This window comes from Tenrec ecaudatus, chromosome 12, assembly GCF_050624435.1.
Source record: "Tenrec ecaudatus isolate mTenEca1 chromosome 12, mTenEca1.hap1, whole genome shotgun sequence".
NCBI classification, from domain to species: Eukaryota; Metazoa; Chordata; class Mammalia; order Afrosoricida; family Tenrecidae; genus Tenrec; species Tenrec ecaudatus.
This window is the reverse complement of record NC_134541.1, coordinates 24,398,018-24,416,144: the sequence shown is the minus strand read 5'-3', so window position 1 is coordinate 24,416,144 and position 18,127 is coordinate 24,398,018. Positions and strand designations below refer to the sequence as shown.

Here is an 18,127-nt window from a genome sequence, read left to right as displayed (position 1 = left end):
TCTTTGTTCTCAGAGGCAGTGCATAAAAACTAGTCTTAAAGTAAACAACCTGATTGGCCAGTGGTATTCCCCAGCCCTCCTAAGCCTGGGAAGGCTGGGAAGACCAGAGGGGGACTGGTGCATTTGGGTTGTGATGTTGGTGGAGATACGGACTATCGGGGATCGCCAGGAGAACAAACAAATCCACCGTACATGGCAAGTACAGCCAGCATGCTCCTTAGAATCAGGGATGATGGGACTTTGTCTCGCGCACACTTTTGACATGTCACCCTGAGGGCTCAGTCCCTGGAGAAGACACTGCTCAGTAAAGTAGGGGGTCGGTGACATGGAGGAAGAGCCCCCATGGCACGGATTGACACAGGGGCTGCACCATGATGGTAAGGTTCCGCTCAGGGACACTGAACAATGGCGGTTAGAATTCCCTTTGGGCAAGCTTTGTTGGTCTTTGTTATGTTAACGAGCTCAGGTGAGGGTGGGGTATTGAGTCAACCTTCTTTGCGATATAAAAGAGAGTCAACCATTGAGTCTCCACTCAAGCACTCCCTCAATGCAAGAACACTTTGTTCTATTAATCTGACATTCCATGATGCTCACCTTCCCCACAGGATTGCTGAAGACAAAGTAATACATAAGTAAATGTGATGAAGAAAGCTGATGGTGCCCGGCTATCAAAAGAGATAGTGTCTGGGGTCTTAAAGGCTTGAAGGTAAACAAGTGGCCATCTAGCTGAGAAGCCACAAAGCCCACATGGAAGAAGCACACCAGCCTGTGTGATCATGAGGTGTCAATAGGTTCAGGCATCAGGCATCAAAGAACAAAAAATGATATCATTGTGAATGAGGGGGAGTGCTGAGTGGAGACCCAAAGCCTATCTGTAGGCAACTGGACATCCCCTTACAGAAGGGTTTTGGAGAGGAGATGAGCCAGTCAGGGTGCAGTATAACAAGGATGAAACATACAACTTTCCTGTAGTTCAATGGTTCTCAAACTTCCTAATGCTCTGACCCTTTAATATAGTTCCTCATGTTATGGTAACCCTCCAACCATAAAATTATTTTTTGTTGCTACTTCATAACTGTCATTTTGCTACTGTTATTAATTGAGCAACCCCTGTGAAAGGGCTGTTTGACCCCCAAAGGGGTCAAGACTCACAGGTTGAGAACCACTGCTCTAGTTCTTTAATGCTTACTCCCCCCCCCCACCGCCCAACTATCATGATCTCAATTCTACCTTACAAATCCGGCTAGACCAGAGGATGTACACTGGTACAGATAGGAACTGGAAACACAGGGAATCCAGGACAGATAAATCTCTCAGGACCAATAATGAGATGAGCAATATCAGGAGGGGAAGGGGAAGGTGGGGGGAGAAAAGGGAAACCAATCACAATGACCTGCCTATAACCCCCTCCCAGGAGTATGGACAACAGAAAAGTCGGGGAAGGGAGACACTGGACAGTGTAAGACATGACAAAATAATAATAATTTATAAATTATTAAGGGTTTGTGAAGGAGGGAGGGGGAGGGAGGAGGGAAATGAGGAGCTGATACCAAGGGTTCAAGTATAAACAAAATGTTTCGAGAATGATGATGGCCACACATGTACAAATGTGCATGACACAATGGATGGATGTATGGATTGTGATAAGAGTTTTACGAGCCCCCCAATAAAATGATTTTAAAAAAAGAGTCAACAAGGAATCAGAGAGAGGGGTGATCCGCCAAGGAGCCAGCAACATGGCTCAACTGGAAAAACCAAACTCAAGGCCATGCGTCAGTGCTGACTCACAGTCCACCCCCGTGGGTTTCCAAGACGGTAACTGTGGATGGGAGTAGAAAGCCCATTCTTTCTCCTGCGGAGCGGCTAGTGGTTCCCAACTGCCCACCATGAGGATCGATCGCAGCCCAGTGCTGACCACTACAGCCAGGGCTTCCCAGAGCCTGTGATGGAGCAGGAGAAAGCCTGCCCCGAGGGCCGGCTCCAGTTAATAGTGAGGCCTCCTGGCGCCCTAAACTGTGAAGAAATGGATTTCTGTTTGTTACAGTCACCCACTTGGGGGACGTTGTTATTACTCTTAGGTGCCCTCGAGTGGGCTCTGCCTCACAGTGACCCTCCGACATCCAACAGAAGGAAACCCTGCTCGGTCTGGCACCGTCCTGTCTCCGCTGCTCTCAGTTAGCAGAGACACGAAAGCACGCAGGGCATGCAGTGCTTGTGAGGTGCCACACAACAGGCCTCACGCAATCCACATTGACCTCCCTTCTGCGTGGCGTTCCTGCCCCTGGGTCTGCATGGGTGGACCTGGGTGTGCCGCTGACCTGGACACCAGGCGTTGAAGAGCAGGACGAAGTGGCCCAGAGTGAAGCTGGAGGACTGGTCGCCGGTGGAGGTCTCCAGGTCCAGGCAGAACAGCCCAATGGGGGCATGGGCTGGGGTGCTGAGCTGCAGCGAGAGGACGGTGTCCTGCTGGTCTACCACCGAGGCGCCCCAGGTGCCCTCCTCCATGGCGTCAGACAGCTGGAAGCAGACCTTAGTCCCAAACTCCTCGCTGGGGTCTGGGCCTGCAGAAAGAGGATGCGTGGGCTATGAGTGAGGGGGGGGGGGGATGGGCAGGGTCAGGCACGCACCCATGTGCTCCCATCTGCCGTTAACCATTGGAGGAACTTGGGCAAGACGTTTCATCTCCTGAGCCTCAATGTCCTCGGCTGTAAAGTGGGGGGTCGGAGCCCCCACGTTGCAGGGTGGTTCGCGGCAGTGTGTGAAGAGCAGCCGGGGGACGTGCAGTCCTGGGCTCAGTGATGTGCTCCTCCCCACGGGTGACTGTGGACAAGGCTCTCCTCCGGTGGACTTACTTCGTCCACCCACAGTGGGCAGGAGTTAGAAAGGGCACTTCAAGAGTCGTCCTGCGCCCAGCCTTGACCTGCACCCATCTTCCCTTATGAAAAGAAGCCAGCACACCGACAAGGATGGTTCCCTGGCCCTAGACTGAGAGCCCCTTACTGTGTACAGCAACGGGCTGTGGCCCAATAGCTTCTGAGGCTCCCCCCTCCCCCTCCCCCACTGACTGCTAGGCACTGTGAGGGGCTTCAAAACATTGATGGGAAAAAGTCTACTCTCTCTCCATTCCTCTCCCCACAGACCTTTTGAAGCCCCCTCATGTTTCCAAAGGTAACTCCTAGGAGCAGAGGCGAACCATCCTCATCACCACCCCTAAGTCCTCCCTACTCTTTGAGCCCTTGACACTTCCCGAACCCCTTGTAGAGACCAGCAAATGAGACTCAGAGAGGAAGGGATCGCCCCAAGATCTCCCCGAGGTATGCAGCTATGCTAGTCTCCTAACCAGGGTTATAGGCTCTGTGGCCCCACGTGTCTTCCAGGAGGATACTTCTGATTGAGGGTCTGAAAGGCACAGGGATGTGGAGAGCTGGCCCCAAAGACAGCTGCCTTTTCAGGTGAAGGCGAGGGCTGGGGACAAGCAGGCCTGAGTCATTGGATGGCAGCAGGGAGGAGAAAAAGAGCCTTCTGTCCCCGTGGGCGGCTGTCCAGAGTTTATTTTTACGCTTCCATCTCCCTCCCTGCAGCCCTGCCTAGCCACTGCTCACCCAGGGGCTCGCTCCCCACGCTGGCCTTCTTCCCCTGCCCACTAGCTCCACCTCACACCCAGGTCCAAATATAACCATGAACTAAACAACCATGATGCAGACCTCTCGGGCCTTGCCAGGTGCCAGAGCCACCACGAAGCCTTTAAACATTTCTCGGTTTCCAGAGTCCAGGTTGTAGGGAGAAACTGGACAGTCCTGAGGCTCAAGGGGCAGTCAGGTCTGATCCTGCCTTAGCGGCTGAGTGCTGTGTGACCCCAGCCAAGTCACCAGGCCTCTCTGGTCAGCAGGTTTCTCATCGAAGCAGAAATAGGCTGAGAATCCATACCAGGAAGGTCTTGCCTAAGTACCCTTGGACTAGTATTTAGCTTCCTGTGCTTCAGGGTCCTCATCTGAAAAATGAAGTCAAGGGCAGAAAACCGCCCCTCCCCCTCCCTGATATGGTTTTCATGAGGGTTGAAGATGAGGCAGGTGGAACGTCAGCCTGGCCACAGGTTCTCAGTGAGGGAGCTGAGGGAGCAGAGCTCAGAGTAGACGCTGTTCTGAGGGTCTGACCAAACGGCATTTGCAGCTCACGGGAGAAGCCAGATAGGGGTGGGAGGCACAGCCCACAGGAGCAGCCTGGGGACCCCCAAGGTGGGGTTCTTGTCTTTGGGGGGGGACATTGAATCATTTCCAGGCATGCCCAGTTCGTGTTCTGGGAGGAGCATGCCTCTGTTCTGTCTCCCAGATGAAATCGTAACTTGCCAGCTACGTCTAAGTGCCAGATCACATGTACAGAGAGCAGGCCAGGAAGGGGCCTTATGAAAGGGGGCTGGGGGTGGGGGGAGTGGAAGGGGAAAGGAGGAAGCAGAAGTGGAAAGTCCCCCCACAGACAACGGACAGTGGCCACGGCTCCTGCTCTGACTCCCTAGCAGACCTCTGGGATTCTTCTCGGGAAGGGGCAAGCCTCACCCCCCCCCCCCCCCGAGGCACCTACTTCACTTGTGTCCATTGGCAACGAGGGAGCTGGAGAAAAACCAATTAGAGCATAGCACACCTGGGCATCCGGGACCTGGCAAGTCAAGATCTCCAAGCCCACTGCCATGGAATTGATTCTGACTCATGGAACACACCAGGGCAGAGAAGAACTGTTCCTTAGGGTTCCCCAAACTTCAGTTTCCAAGCGAGCGGGCAGCCTTGTGGAGCAATTGGCTGGTGGGTTTGAACAATGCACCCCATGGTTAGCAACCCAGTGTAGAATCTGCCCCTGGGGCACGTAGTAAGTGCTCAGTAAGTCACAGCTGCCATTGCCCGTCATGGTCCTGGCCACCACCTCCTGGCACTAATGCCTGGATTCCCCAAAGAAGTCCTTGGGAAGCAGCGAGAACAGCCACTCCTGGCTGCCATCAAGGTAATTCTGTAGGGTGCAGAGTCCAACGGCCGTCTGAGGGACTTTCAAGGCCGTGACTGCAGAAGTTGATCACCGGGTCTTTTCTCCGACAAGTCTTTGGGTGAATTCAAACCGACCACCTTTGGGTCAGTAGCTCAGTACCTAAGCCTTTGTGCGACCAGGGCCTCCAAAACACAGCGTTTGGCTCACAGGGAGCATGCAGTAAATGCGATCACACCCCCTCAATGTCCTCTCAAGGGACCATGCACAGTCAGAATGTTCAGGGTCGACAAGCTATGATGAGGACTGGACCGGAGCATATTGGACTGACGGACACTGAGGCTGGGAGAGGTGACCTAGGGTGAGCACACGTCCCAGGGTGCTCGGAGACCCCAGACCAATGGCCCTGACATAATTATTACCGCCACCCTTTTCGTTCCCAGAAATGTTCCTGTTTGTATCATCCATCTTCTGGTCACCGTGGTAACGGGCCTGGCCAGGTCCCACAGCCAACGAGGTTATTGACACACCATTCTTGGGAGGCAGGTCAGGAAACACACTTTCCCTTTTTCTCCGTCATGTGGTGGCGTTGTACGAGAGCCCCCGCCCTCCCCCAACCTTCCTCCGCGGGAGGGTGGGCCCTGGACAGGCTGTTCAGATAGTTCCCACTCCCACCCCTCATGTAAGCAGGCTGTGCACTGCCCTTGGCTGTGGTTCTGTGCCATGTGCTCTGTGGGGCCGGGCGACACTGGAGCCATTCTGGCTAAGGTGGCCTTGGGGACCTGGAGAAGCTTGGCCACAATTTTAGACAGTGGCGGGGGTGGGGTGGGGGCACAGTAAGGGTGGGGATGGGAGAGGGGAACCATCAGAGCCAAGTCTTCTATTAATTCATAAGGGTTCTTTTCACTCCTCAGGCTAACCTTATTCCCCCTGCACACACCCCTCCCTTCCCCTGTCCCTCCCAGGGAAGCGGAACTTTAGGCCGGCAACAAGGATGGTATTTGTGTGGTGTGGTCTGCACCCTCATCCACAGCAGCGAGGGCTCGACCTTCCTGGGGGAGTGTACACACAGCTGCTAGGGGCCAGGCCAATCATCACTCCATTTGTCAAATGACCTCCATCAGCTTTCTCCCCTCTCTGGACCTCAGTTTCCCCGAGCTGATTATAAGTTAGAATATTCTTTCACAGGCCCCGGATAGATCTTCTGGGGTCAGGCCGTGGCCTTTAGTCAGATCTGGAAGTGGGGGCCTGGCTTCCCAGTATTGTTCCTCCGGCTTCCCCAGCCCCCGACAAGGGTCTTAGTCGCTGAAATCGGGAAGGCGTGAGCACCCACCCGGAGACCTTGGGTCTCCAGCTGCCTGGGGGGCTGTGACCAGGTCAGGCTGGCCATGGTTTGAGGTATATCAGTAGTGAGGAACAAACAGAGATCAGTTGCTGGGACCCCTGATCCAGCCCAGAACGTGGACGCCTAATCACACACTGCCCGGCTTCCCAGACAGTGGAGAAGGAGGAGAAGAAAGGAGACATTCTGAGGCGGGAGGAAGGAAAAGGGTGGGAAATCAGAGTCTGCCCAGTGGTTTGCTCTCCTACTACCCATTGCACAGAGGAGTACACTGAGGCCTAGCAGGCACTTGGGGTGAAGAGGTAAATGTGCCTGCTGCGGGCTCGTAGCCATGAGAAGCCCTCACGGGTGGGGTTGGAATCCTGCTCTGTTCCGAACTCTGGCAAGGGACTTGACCTTCCCAAGCCTAAGTAGTTGTCCCATTTGCAAGATGGGCTTCATGACACGCCCAGGCTTTGAAGTTTCTGCCGTTCCCACCACCTCAGTCTGCCTCTCCCCAGCCAGTCACATCCGGCCGGGGATCATGGACTCCAGTCTCCCATTGTACAGAGGGGCAAATTGAGGCTCAAAAATGCAGAGGCTTGCTGGGTACCTTTGCTCTGTTAGAAAGGGTGTGAGGTGTGGTGGAGTGTGTGTGTGCGCGCGCGTGTGCACCCTGGGTAGTGGGTGTATCTTTGTCAGGAAGGGAAGGGATGGGAGGCAGGGAGGGAGAGAGGAAGAGCATGGGGGGGATATCCGTGGTCAGCCTGCCTGCTCTGTGATAAGCCTTATCAAAAGACTCACAGGTACATACTGGCCTTCTGCTTGCTGCTCTCTCTGCCCCTGGAAACCCCAGAGCCAGCTTCTCCCACCCTTGGACTCAAGTCTCAGCCAGGTGGTCTATTGCTGACCTTGAGGGAGTGTTTCCCATCAGGAGCCAAAGGAATTGATTTGGTATTCAAGAGCAGGTTCCCATACTGGGCATCTAGGGACGGGGCAACCGGGCCCTCCATGTCCATCCACACACACCTGTAACCCCTGGTGCCAGCAGTGGCGGTGAATGTCTACATTTCACTTAACATTCCTCCCACCTGAGTGCTTTTCAGACGGTGAAACTCAGGCTCAGAGAGGTTAAGCAACTTGTCCCAGGTCACCCAGAGGGTGGGCAGCCCAGCCCACCGTGGAACCCAGGTCTGTCCCTGCAGGCCTGGAGCCTGAAGCCTCCTCTTAAGACTGGCAGAGGGACCCTCTGAAATGCAAAACCGCCCACTCCAAGGGCTGGGACTGGCTGGGTTTTCTCCTGGCCACCCAGATGCAAGCTGGCCCGACTCCAGAGGGCCAGTGGGGCCCTGTGGATGTCAGGAGGTGACGGCTGATAAGAGGTCAGAAAGTTGTTTTGATGTGGGTGGAAGGAGGAGTCAGGATCTTGGTGGCCCTGTGCAGCAGGAAGCTGAGCCCCAGTCCTGATGACAATAGACTTCAGAATCCCAGTGTTCAAGGACACAGCTGTTTACCAGGCTGGATGACCAGGGTGATAACGCTCCCCTTTCTGGGCTCCACTTCCCTCAGCCGTAAAATGGTGCTAACGGGGCCCTTAAGACTAAGGGGAAAGGCATGCAGTGACCTGTCCCATTCTCTGCCCAGGGCACAAGGAAATCACAGACCAGACCAGCGTTGGCAGGAGGTGGAGCGGAGCACTCACCTGTCATCACACTGAAGGTGAGATTGTCCACGCTGGCCTCGTAGCCTCGGTTCCCGAAGCACAGCGTCAGTCGGAAGGGCTGGCCCCGCCGCACCACCAGCTTGCCCTGGCAGAGGTCGGCAGTGTGGTGATCGCAGCCGTTGCTTTCCAGCTCCAGGTTACAGCTCTCCAGGTCCAGGTCTACGGGGCAGTGGGAAGGGCACGGGTCTCAGCATCACAGCCAGCCAAGACCATTCGGATGGGGTGGGAGTCTTCAGATCCTCCCAGCCCTGGTGGTCCATGGACATTGGGGAGGTAAACCCCTCCTTTCAGGATTTGTTCTCTACCTCCCTCTCTTGGCTGCCCCAGTTCCCCATGTGTTTGATTGCACACCGACACTGTGAATACAGAGCGGCTAGTGGCGGCAGGATCTCCCAAGCCTTTCAACCACGACATGCTCCCTGTAGTGATGTTGGGAGAAGGTTCTGCTACCTCCTAGCTGCCTGACCTCAGGCAGAGAAACTCTTCTGAGCCTCAGTATCTCTTTCTGTTCATCTGTCCACAGGTGGGGACACTAAGACCGACCTCACAGGGCTGTCTGATCACTAAACAAAATCTGAACTGTTTGGCATACAACACATGCTCAATAAACAGGAGTTTTAATGAAGTTGTTGGACGGTTATTTAGGCCAAAGTATTGCTACAGAATCATAGAGACCATCAAGGGTTCATGAGGGAGTCGGGAGAGGGGAGGGAGGGGAAAATGAGCAGATACCAAGGGCTCAAGCAGAAGGCAAATGTGTTGAGAATGATGATGGCTACAAATGTACAGATGTGCTTGACACAATGGATGGATGGATGGTAATAAGAGTTGTATGAGCCCCCGATAAAATGATTGGGGGGGGGCGGATTGTAGAAACCTTTAAGAAGCAACAAGTAGCAAAAGGCGAAGTTCTTGGTTCTCAGCCTGGCCTTCATCTAGACCCCTGTAGGCCTGCTGAGGGTGCTGCTCCCATCTCCCCAAGCCTCCCCTGGAGGACTCTGAGCTCTTCCACTTACACCAGGCTGAGAAGGCAGTCTGAGCCTCCTCTAGGGACTCAAATCATGTTCTTTCTAAGTGTCCTTTGAGTTGGGGGAACAAGAAGTCTCCGGGGGCAAGATGAGGGCAGTAGGAGGTATAGGGTACGGTTCCCCAATGAAATTCTCTGGGGCATCCCTTGGTATCTTCAACGAATAAGCAGGTGTATTGTGAAGGGAGTAGGTGGGGGGCATTCCTTGACCTAATGCAATTTTCAATTTCCTTAAAACTTCTTCCTAATAAAGCTCCCATGTCCATCCTGGGTTTTTTTTGTGTGTGATTTTTTTGTTTGTTTTGTTTTTTGAGATAAGCAGATAAGACGATCCCTTGGGAGTCTGAAAACACTCCCCATGCCACTTTCTGCCATCTCCTCGGCCTTGAAATGGACTGGTCCGGCCAAGCCCCCAGAAGCCAGTTTTGACTGGACCTTGGTTTGACAGCACCTCCACGGGGCTAAGCCTCAGGCAGACGTTTCACCCGGAGAGCTGGCCTTCAGCCTCCTCTGTCCACAGAGACAGGTTAAACACGCTTTGTCCCGCATAAACCCATGCATGAACTGGAACCCTCAGCAGCAATATTTTGCAACTCATCTTCACCCATGGGCTTTGCCTCTAGATTGAAATTTCAATTTACAGGAAACACAGGGGACAGAGGGACACGTCACACACACGTCACCATCTGCGATGGACACATGGAGAAACCATGGGCAAAGAATTCTGCCTCTTCGACAAATAAATTGCAAGGGGAAAAAAGAAAAAAAATGAAAGTGAAAGTTGGCGGGTGAACCTACAGGTTTAAAACCAAACCCAACAACAGGACTTCAATCTGGTTCAATCTAGTTAGACCCCCTGCTGAGACCCTGACTGTCCCCCCTTCCCCCACCAAGACAGACTGATTCAAGATCTACAGCATCACAGGATCCCAGGGTGCTATAGCTCCAATGGGGATGTGTAAGCCATACAATTGTACATAAGAACTTCTCAGGGATTCCGTTACACTGTAGATTCTGATGGAGCCTATCAGGGTAGAAAGGCGGCATCCCAGCAAGAGGTCAAACCAGCAGGCCCTGAATTCAGAGGCCTGAAAATAACTTAGCTGACACGCCAACCCAAGGAGATGTACAGACTGTTGTCGAATCTAGAGTTATAAAGAATATCTGAAATGTTCAGGATACGTAGGAGGCAGCTGAAAGGGAGGCCTGGTGAGCTACTTCCCCAAATCAGCCAATTTAAATTCTATGGATCACATGGTCTGATTGCAGAGCGTCACAGCATGGCAGTGGGGGTGGGGGATTTGGTGCGCAACTCTGTGGCAGTTACAACCGCAACATGTCTAATAATAAGGAATTTAGAACATCTTCATCTAAGGGTGAGGTTGGCAGTTCAAACCCATTTGCTCCTCCGTGGGAGAAAGATGAGTCGATCTACTCTCAGAAGATTTACAGGTATAGAAACCCCAAAGGGCACTTCTCCTCTGTCCTGTGAGTCTGAATTGAATTAGCATAAGGAGCCCTGGGTCCACTATGGGTAAGGTGCTGGACTGCTAACCACAAGGTCCACAGTTTGAACCCACCAGCTGCTCCTCAGGAAAAAGATGAGGCTGAAAAGCCATCTGCTCCGGGAATGATTCTCAGGCTCATCAACTCTCAGGGTCCTATAGGGTCACTCAAAGCAGAATCTACTCAAATGCCAGAGGGTTTAGCTGGACGTCCTGAGAAACACGATGTGAAGTATTTTCAGATGAACTGATATGGTGTCTGGAATTTGCTTCAGTGTCCTCTGGGGAGGAATTGGGTGGGGCCTGGGCAGGAGTGGGTAGGGGCTGGTGGTGACTGGATAGAGGTGAGCCGAACATAAGAATGTCTTAGGTTATTCCCCCTGCTTGTTTGTAAGGTCAATATTCCCCATTAGTTAAAAAGTTGTTTTGCGTTGTTTTTAAAAGGGATTTCAGAGTCTTTCAGACTCCAGGTGGAGTTTTACTGGGAGACCCTGGACAAGCAACTGCCCCTCTCTGCGCCTCTCTCTCAGATATCTCCAAGGGAGGAGGTTGATCTGTGGAAAGTTCTTCAGAGGCAGCTGAGAAACAGAGCAGCAACAGGACTGACTGCTTGATAGAGGTCTGAGGGCAGCACAAACCTCATGATCTTAGCAAAGTCAAGGACAATATTGGGGAGACCTTCAGGTGGGGGCAGGAAGCATCCAGGACTGTGGTTTATCTGAGAGCATGTGGTCCAGCTGAAGCCCGGGTCTCCCTCCCACCATGGACTGTCACCAAAGGGAAGCACAGTAAGGGGCTAGGTGACACCGCAGGGGCTTGGCCATGGAGGACCCCACACAGACTCTACAGCTACACATAGCCAGTGGCCACTTTGGGACTTGAATCCAGGGCTGTAGAACTCTGGAGCCCGCACTGGTGACCGCTCCCCTCAGTTTGTTCTCTACTCCCGGTCCCCCTCCTTTTCCGCCTCCTCCCCGTGTTCTGTTCTCCAGCTCTGGAGGAGGCGGTTCTGCACGTCCAAAGCATTGGCATTGGGAAGTCAGCCCTCCAGCAATCACAGCAGGAGAGACCTCAGCGGGTCACCAGGAAGAACATCCTGCTGGCTGGCTGGGGCTAGGAAATCCTTTTTGTAACTTCAATCTGGGAGAAACTGAAGCAGGGCAGAGATCACTGTGACTCACATACTTGGGGCGGGTGGTGGGGGTGGGGGCTGGAGAGATGGTTGGGAATGGCTAACTGGTCTGGGGCCGACCAGCCATTTTTTCTGGTTATTGTCCAAAGAGCTATTCCAAAGGGACAGATATGCTCGGGTCTAGAATCATAGGATTTCTGCACCGAGAAAGGACCAGGTCCATGGGAACCCCCAAAGCAGTGATTCTCAACCTTCGTAATGCCATGACCCTTTAATATAGTTCCTCAGGTTGTGATGACCCCCAAACATAAAATTATTTTCGTTGCTACTTCATAACTGTCATTTTGCTACTGTTATGAATCGGGTGACCCCCCATGAAGGGGTCATTCAACTCCCCCAAAGGGTCGAGACCCACAGGTTGAGAACCTCTGCTCTAAGGAGTGACCACTGTGGCAATGGTGCACGGGGGTCTTTCCAACTGGTATCTCTAGGATCCACAGGCCTACTGAGTTCTCCCATCCACCCCCAAGTTGACTTTGGATCCCTAGTGGGACTATAGGAGGCTGGGTCCCTGAGAGGGACAGGCAGCATGAGAAGGCACAACCGGCCAGGCAGAGCTGTGCTGTCCAGTAAGCGTTAGGCTGCTAATTGTAAGGTTGCCTGATCAAATCCACCAGCAGCTCCTCCGGAGAAAGATGAGGCTGTCTGCTTCTATAAAAATTGACAGGTTCAGAAACCCACAGGGGCAGTTCTCATCCTCCAGGGTCGCTATGGGTTGGAATTTATGGCAGCGAGTTCTGTTTGGGTTTCAGCCCTGACAGGTCTTCCTCCCGTGTCTCTACACATCCCCTCAACCCTTCTTAGAAGTTGTGGTAGACTTGACCCACGAGCTAGTCAGGTCCCTGGGTTAAGTGGCCTCAGTGTGGGGACATCCTCCACTGGAGATGGAGGGCAGTGTTGGCACTGTGTGGCAGGGGGTGGGTGGGACAGTATGTGAGCCTAGTTTCCTCTCTTCCCAACCCTCACAGATGTACCCATTGCTCCCACTTTAAGAGAGGGCAAACAGTGACTCCACAATCAGCCAACCACTAGGGTGGCAGAGCTTCAAGGTAGAAGGGAACCTCGAGACACAGGCCACTCCTTGAGCGGCCTGTGGAGCCCCTGAACCTAGAGATCAGCCAGGCTTGGCTTGCATGCTGCCGGCAAGGGCTAATCAAAGGTCAGTCCTGAAGCCAGGCCAGCATGGCCTCCAAAGCTGGATGATACCTGGTGCACAGCAGGGACTCAGTCATCTGAGTGGGCGCCAGTGACAATGGCCTGCACTGTACAAGCGCCTTCACGTCATATTCCATTGCCTTATCGGCTCCAGGGGTGGGGTGGGATCCAAATGCACTCCCGTTAAGTCAATTCCGACTCACAGGGACCCTCTAAGGCAGAGTTGAACTGCCCCTGTGAGTTGATGAGAGTTGAAGTAACTATGGAAATAGAAAGCCCCATCTTTCTCCAAAGGGGTAGCTGGTGGTTCTGAACCTTTGACCTTTTGAGTCGCAGCCCAATGTGTAACCTCTATGTACCAGGGCTCCTAGGATCCATAGAGGCAGGGATTGGTATGTATGCCCCGGGTAGGGGGAAACTGAGACTGCACAGAATCCTGGCTGGAACCCCAAGGCAGTTCGCCCAGCCCGCTAGCCTGTGCTCCCCACTCCCCAGTGCTTCCCACTCCCGGGGCTTACTGACGACCTCCCAGCCGAGTCCTGATCCCCACGGTCCTAGCAGGACGGCCTTAGACCCTGAGACTCACTCTCGGCCATGGTCCGGCGGTGGCGGTGGTGTCTCGGGCGCGGGCAGGATCCTCGAAGTTCGAATTCGGGGCCACTGGCGGCGGGCTCTGCGGAGGTCCTGCTGGGCACTAATTTATAGTCCGCTCTCCGCCCGGGCGGGGCGGGGGCGGGGCCGCGGAGGGCCCGGTCTGGCCACCCCCGGCTCACGCTGCGGCCCACGCCCCGCCGCCCGCCGCCCGCCGGCTGGGGCGCACCCAGGTGCCGGGAGCCCGAGGGAGGGAGACGGGCGCGGCCGCTCGGCACGGGCGCCCCCTGGGGAGCGCACGGAGTGGGGCAGGGACAGGATACCTGGTCACAGGGAGAGTCGTGGAGACACCCGGAGAGTCGTGGAGACACCCGGGCACAGAAACACAACACGCCCAGACACATAGAACACCCTCCAGGGAAACAGATTCAGAGTTAGACCGGGACACACAGGCCCACCTAGGTGTCCGGACATGGGTGCCCAGACACGGGTCACAGCACTAGCGCTCTCTCTCTCTCTCTCTCTCTCTCTTTCTCTCTCTCTCTGATACAAACACAGTCCAGACACACGGGGACATACTTGGACACCCCTGGACACTTAGGCCCTAATTGAACACAGAATCCAATTCGATTCACAAAGACACACTGGGACATAGACACAGGGATACTGGGACACGCAGGACATGTCTTTATTTGGACAGGTGTTCAGATGCACCGGGACACATGCCCACACAGTGTCAGATGCGGTGGAGATAAGCATGCTGTCTCAAATGGAAAGGGAGAGATGTGCTTATCTCATGCACACACACCCCCCTCCAAAAAATACCCCTCATTGCTGCCACCGAGTCAATGCCGACTCATAAGACTCTGTAGAACAGGTTTAGAACTACCCCTTGTGAATTCCCAAGACTGTAACTATTTACAGGAAATGAAAGGCCTCTTCTTTCTCCTAAGGAGCAGGCTGGTGGTTTTGAACTTCAGACCTTTCGGATCACAGCATTATGCTATCAGGGCTCCTTCATGCACCAAAGACACACTAAAAGGCAAATATTCAGACAGGCATATATGTACATGCACACCCACATGTGGGCATTCAGGCATGCCACCAGATAGACGGAACACACCTTCACCTCTTTCCTGAGCAAAACCCTAGATAATCTACCCATCATCCGTCTGTCCATCCATCCATCCATCCATCCATCCATCCATCCATCCATCCATCCATCCATCCAGTGATCTTTGAGGCCCCTCTGTTTGCCAGGAGAGGCAAAGTCGGCCTTCTGCGGGCCCCGCCTCCGGTCGCCCCTTCTTCCCCTGCTCACTTGTGCTGCTTGTCCTGGAAGCAAAGGCCTGAGCAAGGAAAGGCCCTGGAGGGGCCAAGACTTGTGTCCTCACCAACCTTCATTTTTGGAACAAAGTTCCACACCTATTGATGGACTGGGGCTATTAAACCACTCCGACTTCCGTTCCCATGTGGCACATAACACAAAGAATAAACTCACTGTATTGAGTGGATACTTATCCCTGAGTCAAGTGGGCCTTGGTGAATGAACTCACGAATACACCCTGTGAAACAGCCAGCCCCAGGGGACAGGCACTGTCATTGGTCCATTTTACAGATGCAGAAACTCCCTGCAGCGCAGAGAAAGGAGCAGGGTCGTTAAGCATCAGTCAAGAGCCCAAGATTCAAGTTTCTGCTGGGGTTGGTGGGGGGGGGCACAGGTATGGGACTGAGACTCTCTCTCTCAGACGTGGCTTGAGACTCAACTGAGATGATGGAGGTTGGGCACCTGGTGTGTGATGAATCTCCATTACTGGGGTCCCCAAGCCTCTGAACCCAAGCTCCAGGTGTCCCAGAACCCAGTGCTGAGGGCCAGGGGCTTCCAAGAGAAAGAGTTGGTATGCTCTCAAAGAGGACACTGGGGCTTTAAGGAAGGAAGGCCACAAGCTGAAATGTCCCCACCCAGTGTCAGCCAACCCTACTCCAAAGGAAAGACTGGGCTTTGCCTTGGTCCATCCTTCTCTGAAAGGGACATGTTCTCCTCCACCTGTATTAATTCCCCAGCCTGCCACTCCCCAGAGGTCAGGACTCATAGTGCTGGGCACAGAACCCAGCTCCCCCAGGCCCATGAAAGGGGTTCAGTCAGAGGGTCACCAACCTCCCTAACAGCAGCAACCGGGCAGTTTATTCTCCTGACCCCATTGGCTTTGACCCACGTTTCTGGTGTCCAGTGGTGTCCCGCTCAGAAAGTCTTTGTGACGAGAGGGAAGGGTGATGCAGGGAGGGCTGAAGAGAGATGGCAAGGGAAGAAAGAAATGAACAAAAGAAAGAGAGATTAAGGTTCAGAGAAGTCGAGGAAGCCATCTGAGCTCACACTTGAACCACTCTCCAGGGAGGAGTCCCCCAGGCAGGAGCTCGCCCTGAACAGATGAGCTGGGAAGAGGAGGAGGGTGGGGCAGCCATGGGTGGACCCTGATGGGACATTGGGAGGCCTCAGCTTTTCAACCAAGGGTGAGTAACGGGGGGTGAGCAGTGTCTGGAGAGAGGGACCACTGGGAGGAGGGGCCGCACTCCCCCGAGCTGGTGTCCGGTGGGGTGGGGACGTTAGGACAGGGTACTCACACTCAGGGGAAATGTCGAGGTCCAGGCATGACCTTCTGAGCCCTTCCTGGCCATTTTTCGGATGGCGAAATTGACCTGTGCATCTTGTGCCTCCTGGGAGCCACTGCCTTCAGTGCAAACGACGCCCTGTCCTCAGAATTCCCCGTACCCCGACAGATGTGTCATCCCTCCCCACCCCAAGTGTAGCACATCCTTTCTCCCCACATCGGAGCCCACTGGTGGGAGTTCTAATCCTGGCCATGCCCTTGGAGCTGTGTGGCTCGTGGGCACTTCTGTCCACCTGCTGGAGGCCTCTGTTCCATTTCTGTAAGATGGGGGTCAGAGTCCAGACTGTGAGGGACCTCCCAGACTGAGAACAAGAGGAGAGGAGCCTTCTGAGCCACAGGCTGAGTGGGACCCTCCCCTGCTGCAGGGCCCTCCTGTCAGGGGAAAGTATGATGGCTTCAGCCTGGCATTTGAGGCTCTGGGGGTCTGACCCTACTTATCCACCAACAGCACCCCCTTAATCACATCCTCAGTTTCACCAGACAATCTGCTTATCCCGATGCCCCCCTGCAACTGTCCGTGTCCAGACCTGTGCTCAGGAAGCTATCTCGTCTCCAACAAAGTTCTACCCAGACTTCAGCCCCACCCAAAGACTACCTCCTTCAGGAAAGCACCAGAGCAGGATTTCCCTGCAGGACACAGTCTCAGAAGTGACTTGTAGTTGAGAGAGAGAGAGAGAGAGAGAGAGAGAGAGAGAGAGAGAGAGAGAGAGAGAGAGAGAGAGAGAGAGAGAGAGACTGAGTCTGCCCAAACTTGGGCCCGGCATTGATTGGCAGGCCTTGTGTGCTGACTGACCCTGCAGGACCGGGAGCCAGGGCTCAGTGCTTTGGCCTGTCTCAGCCCTTGTTGCTGCCATAAGAAGGGAGCGATCTGGGCGTAACTTACCCTCCAGTCACATCTCTCACAGTCCCAGGGAGGCCACTTGGAAAGGAGCAGGGCAGATCTGAGTTGAGGGCCGTTCGGGTGATGAGGCTCCTTGCTAAGCCTTAGAGAGAGCACACAACTTCCCCTAGGCCACGCAGGAGTCAGGACAGAGTCCGAGTAGGGCCTTCCAACACTGGGAAAGGGTAGGTACCAGCTCTGCCTCTGTCTCCAATCTGGGAAACTTGAAAAGCTTCCTTCATCTCATTAGTAGTTGGGCCTGCCATTGGGCGGGAGTGGGTGGGCTGCAGCCCTACGACTTGGTTGGGGGGTGGCGGCAGGGGCTAGCTTGGTGGCTGATGGCTCCAGGTGCCCACCCTGCCCACCCCTCCTGCCTGTGTGGCCTCCAGCCTTGTCTCCGCTCCTGTCACAGAGGACTCACACTCCCCAGCCCTGGACAGGAAGAGGAAATGGAGGACTAATCCGAGGGGAATGGGGCTGATTCTATTGCTCCTGTCCCCATGAAGCAAGCGGGGGACGCCTTTCTGGAGAGTGGAGGCCTGACCATTTCAGGCTCCAAGATGTGTTTCACTTAGAGGAGCATCCACTTGAGACCTTTAACCAAACCCACGGGCACGGCCAGGGGATTCTGACTCTTAGCCACGTGCTGGGCGAGGCTAGAGAGACCCTGATGGGTGTCCAAGGCTGGCAGCCTGCCACAGTTTTCTCTTGCGAAGGCTCAAACTGCTGACCTCTCAGTTAGCAGCTAAACGCTTTAGCCCGGCCCCTGCTCACAGTCAATGGTTGTTCGGTGGGCAGTCAGGCCTAGCCAAGGTCACCCAATACAAGGGCCCCAACAGAGGGGAGAGGAGCAGAGAGCAATGGGAGCAGTAGTCGTCCCTTGCTTGCCGCCCAGGAGCCTAAGGCTGCCCACCGGGCCTCACGGGGAGGGAGTGATTGTGCTCCAGTACCCCGCTGTAAACAGAGCACCTTGAGTCCCAAGACACCCTTCACCCCCGCCCCCCATGGTGCCTCTAGCAGCCCCACCTGCAGCTGCAGAGAAGCAGGCAGGAGCACTCGACAGAGCCCCGCTTACCTTCCCGTGTCAGCCTGG

At 54.4% G+C, this 18,127-nt stretch overlaps 1 protein-coding gene across 1 annotated transcript in view; it reads right to left on the bottom strand.

Moving 5' to 3' along the window:
• Positions 1-13,826, bottom strand: part of TGM2 (transglutaminase 2) — a 41,027-nt gene extending 27,201 nt beyond the window's left edge. The window contains exons 1-3 of the mRNA XM_075528760.1: positions 13,481-13,826; positions 7,995-8,174; positions 2,319-2,561 (exon numbers count right to left, since the gene is read on the bottom strand). Of these exons, the coding sequence (XP_075384875.1) occupies positions 2,319-2,561; positions 7,995-8,174; positions 13,481-13,490 (433 nt within the window). The 5' untranslated portion in view covers positions 13,491-13,826. The remainder of the gene's footprint in view (positions 1-2,318; positions 2,562-7,994; positions 8,175-13,480) is intronic.
• Between the last annotated feature and the right edge of the window lie 4,301 nt (positions 13,827-18,127).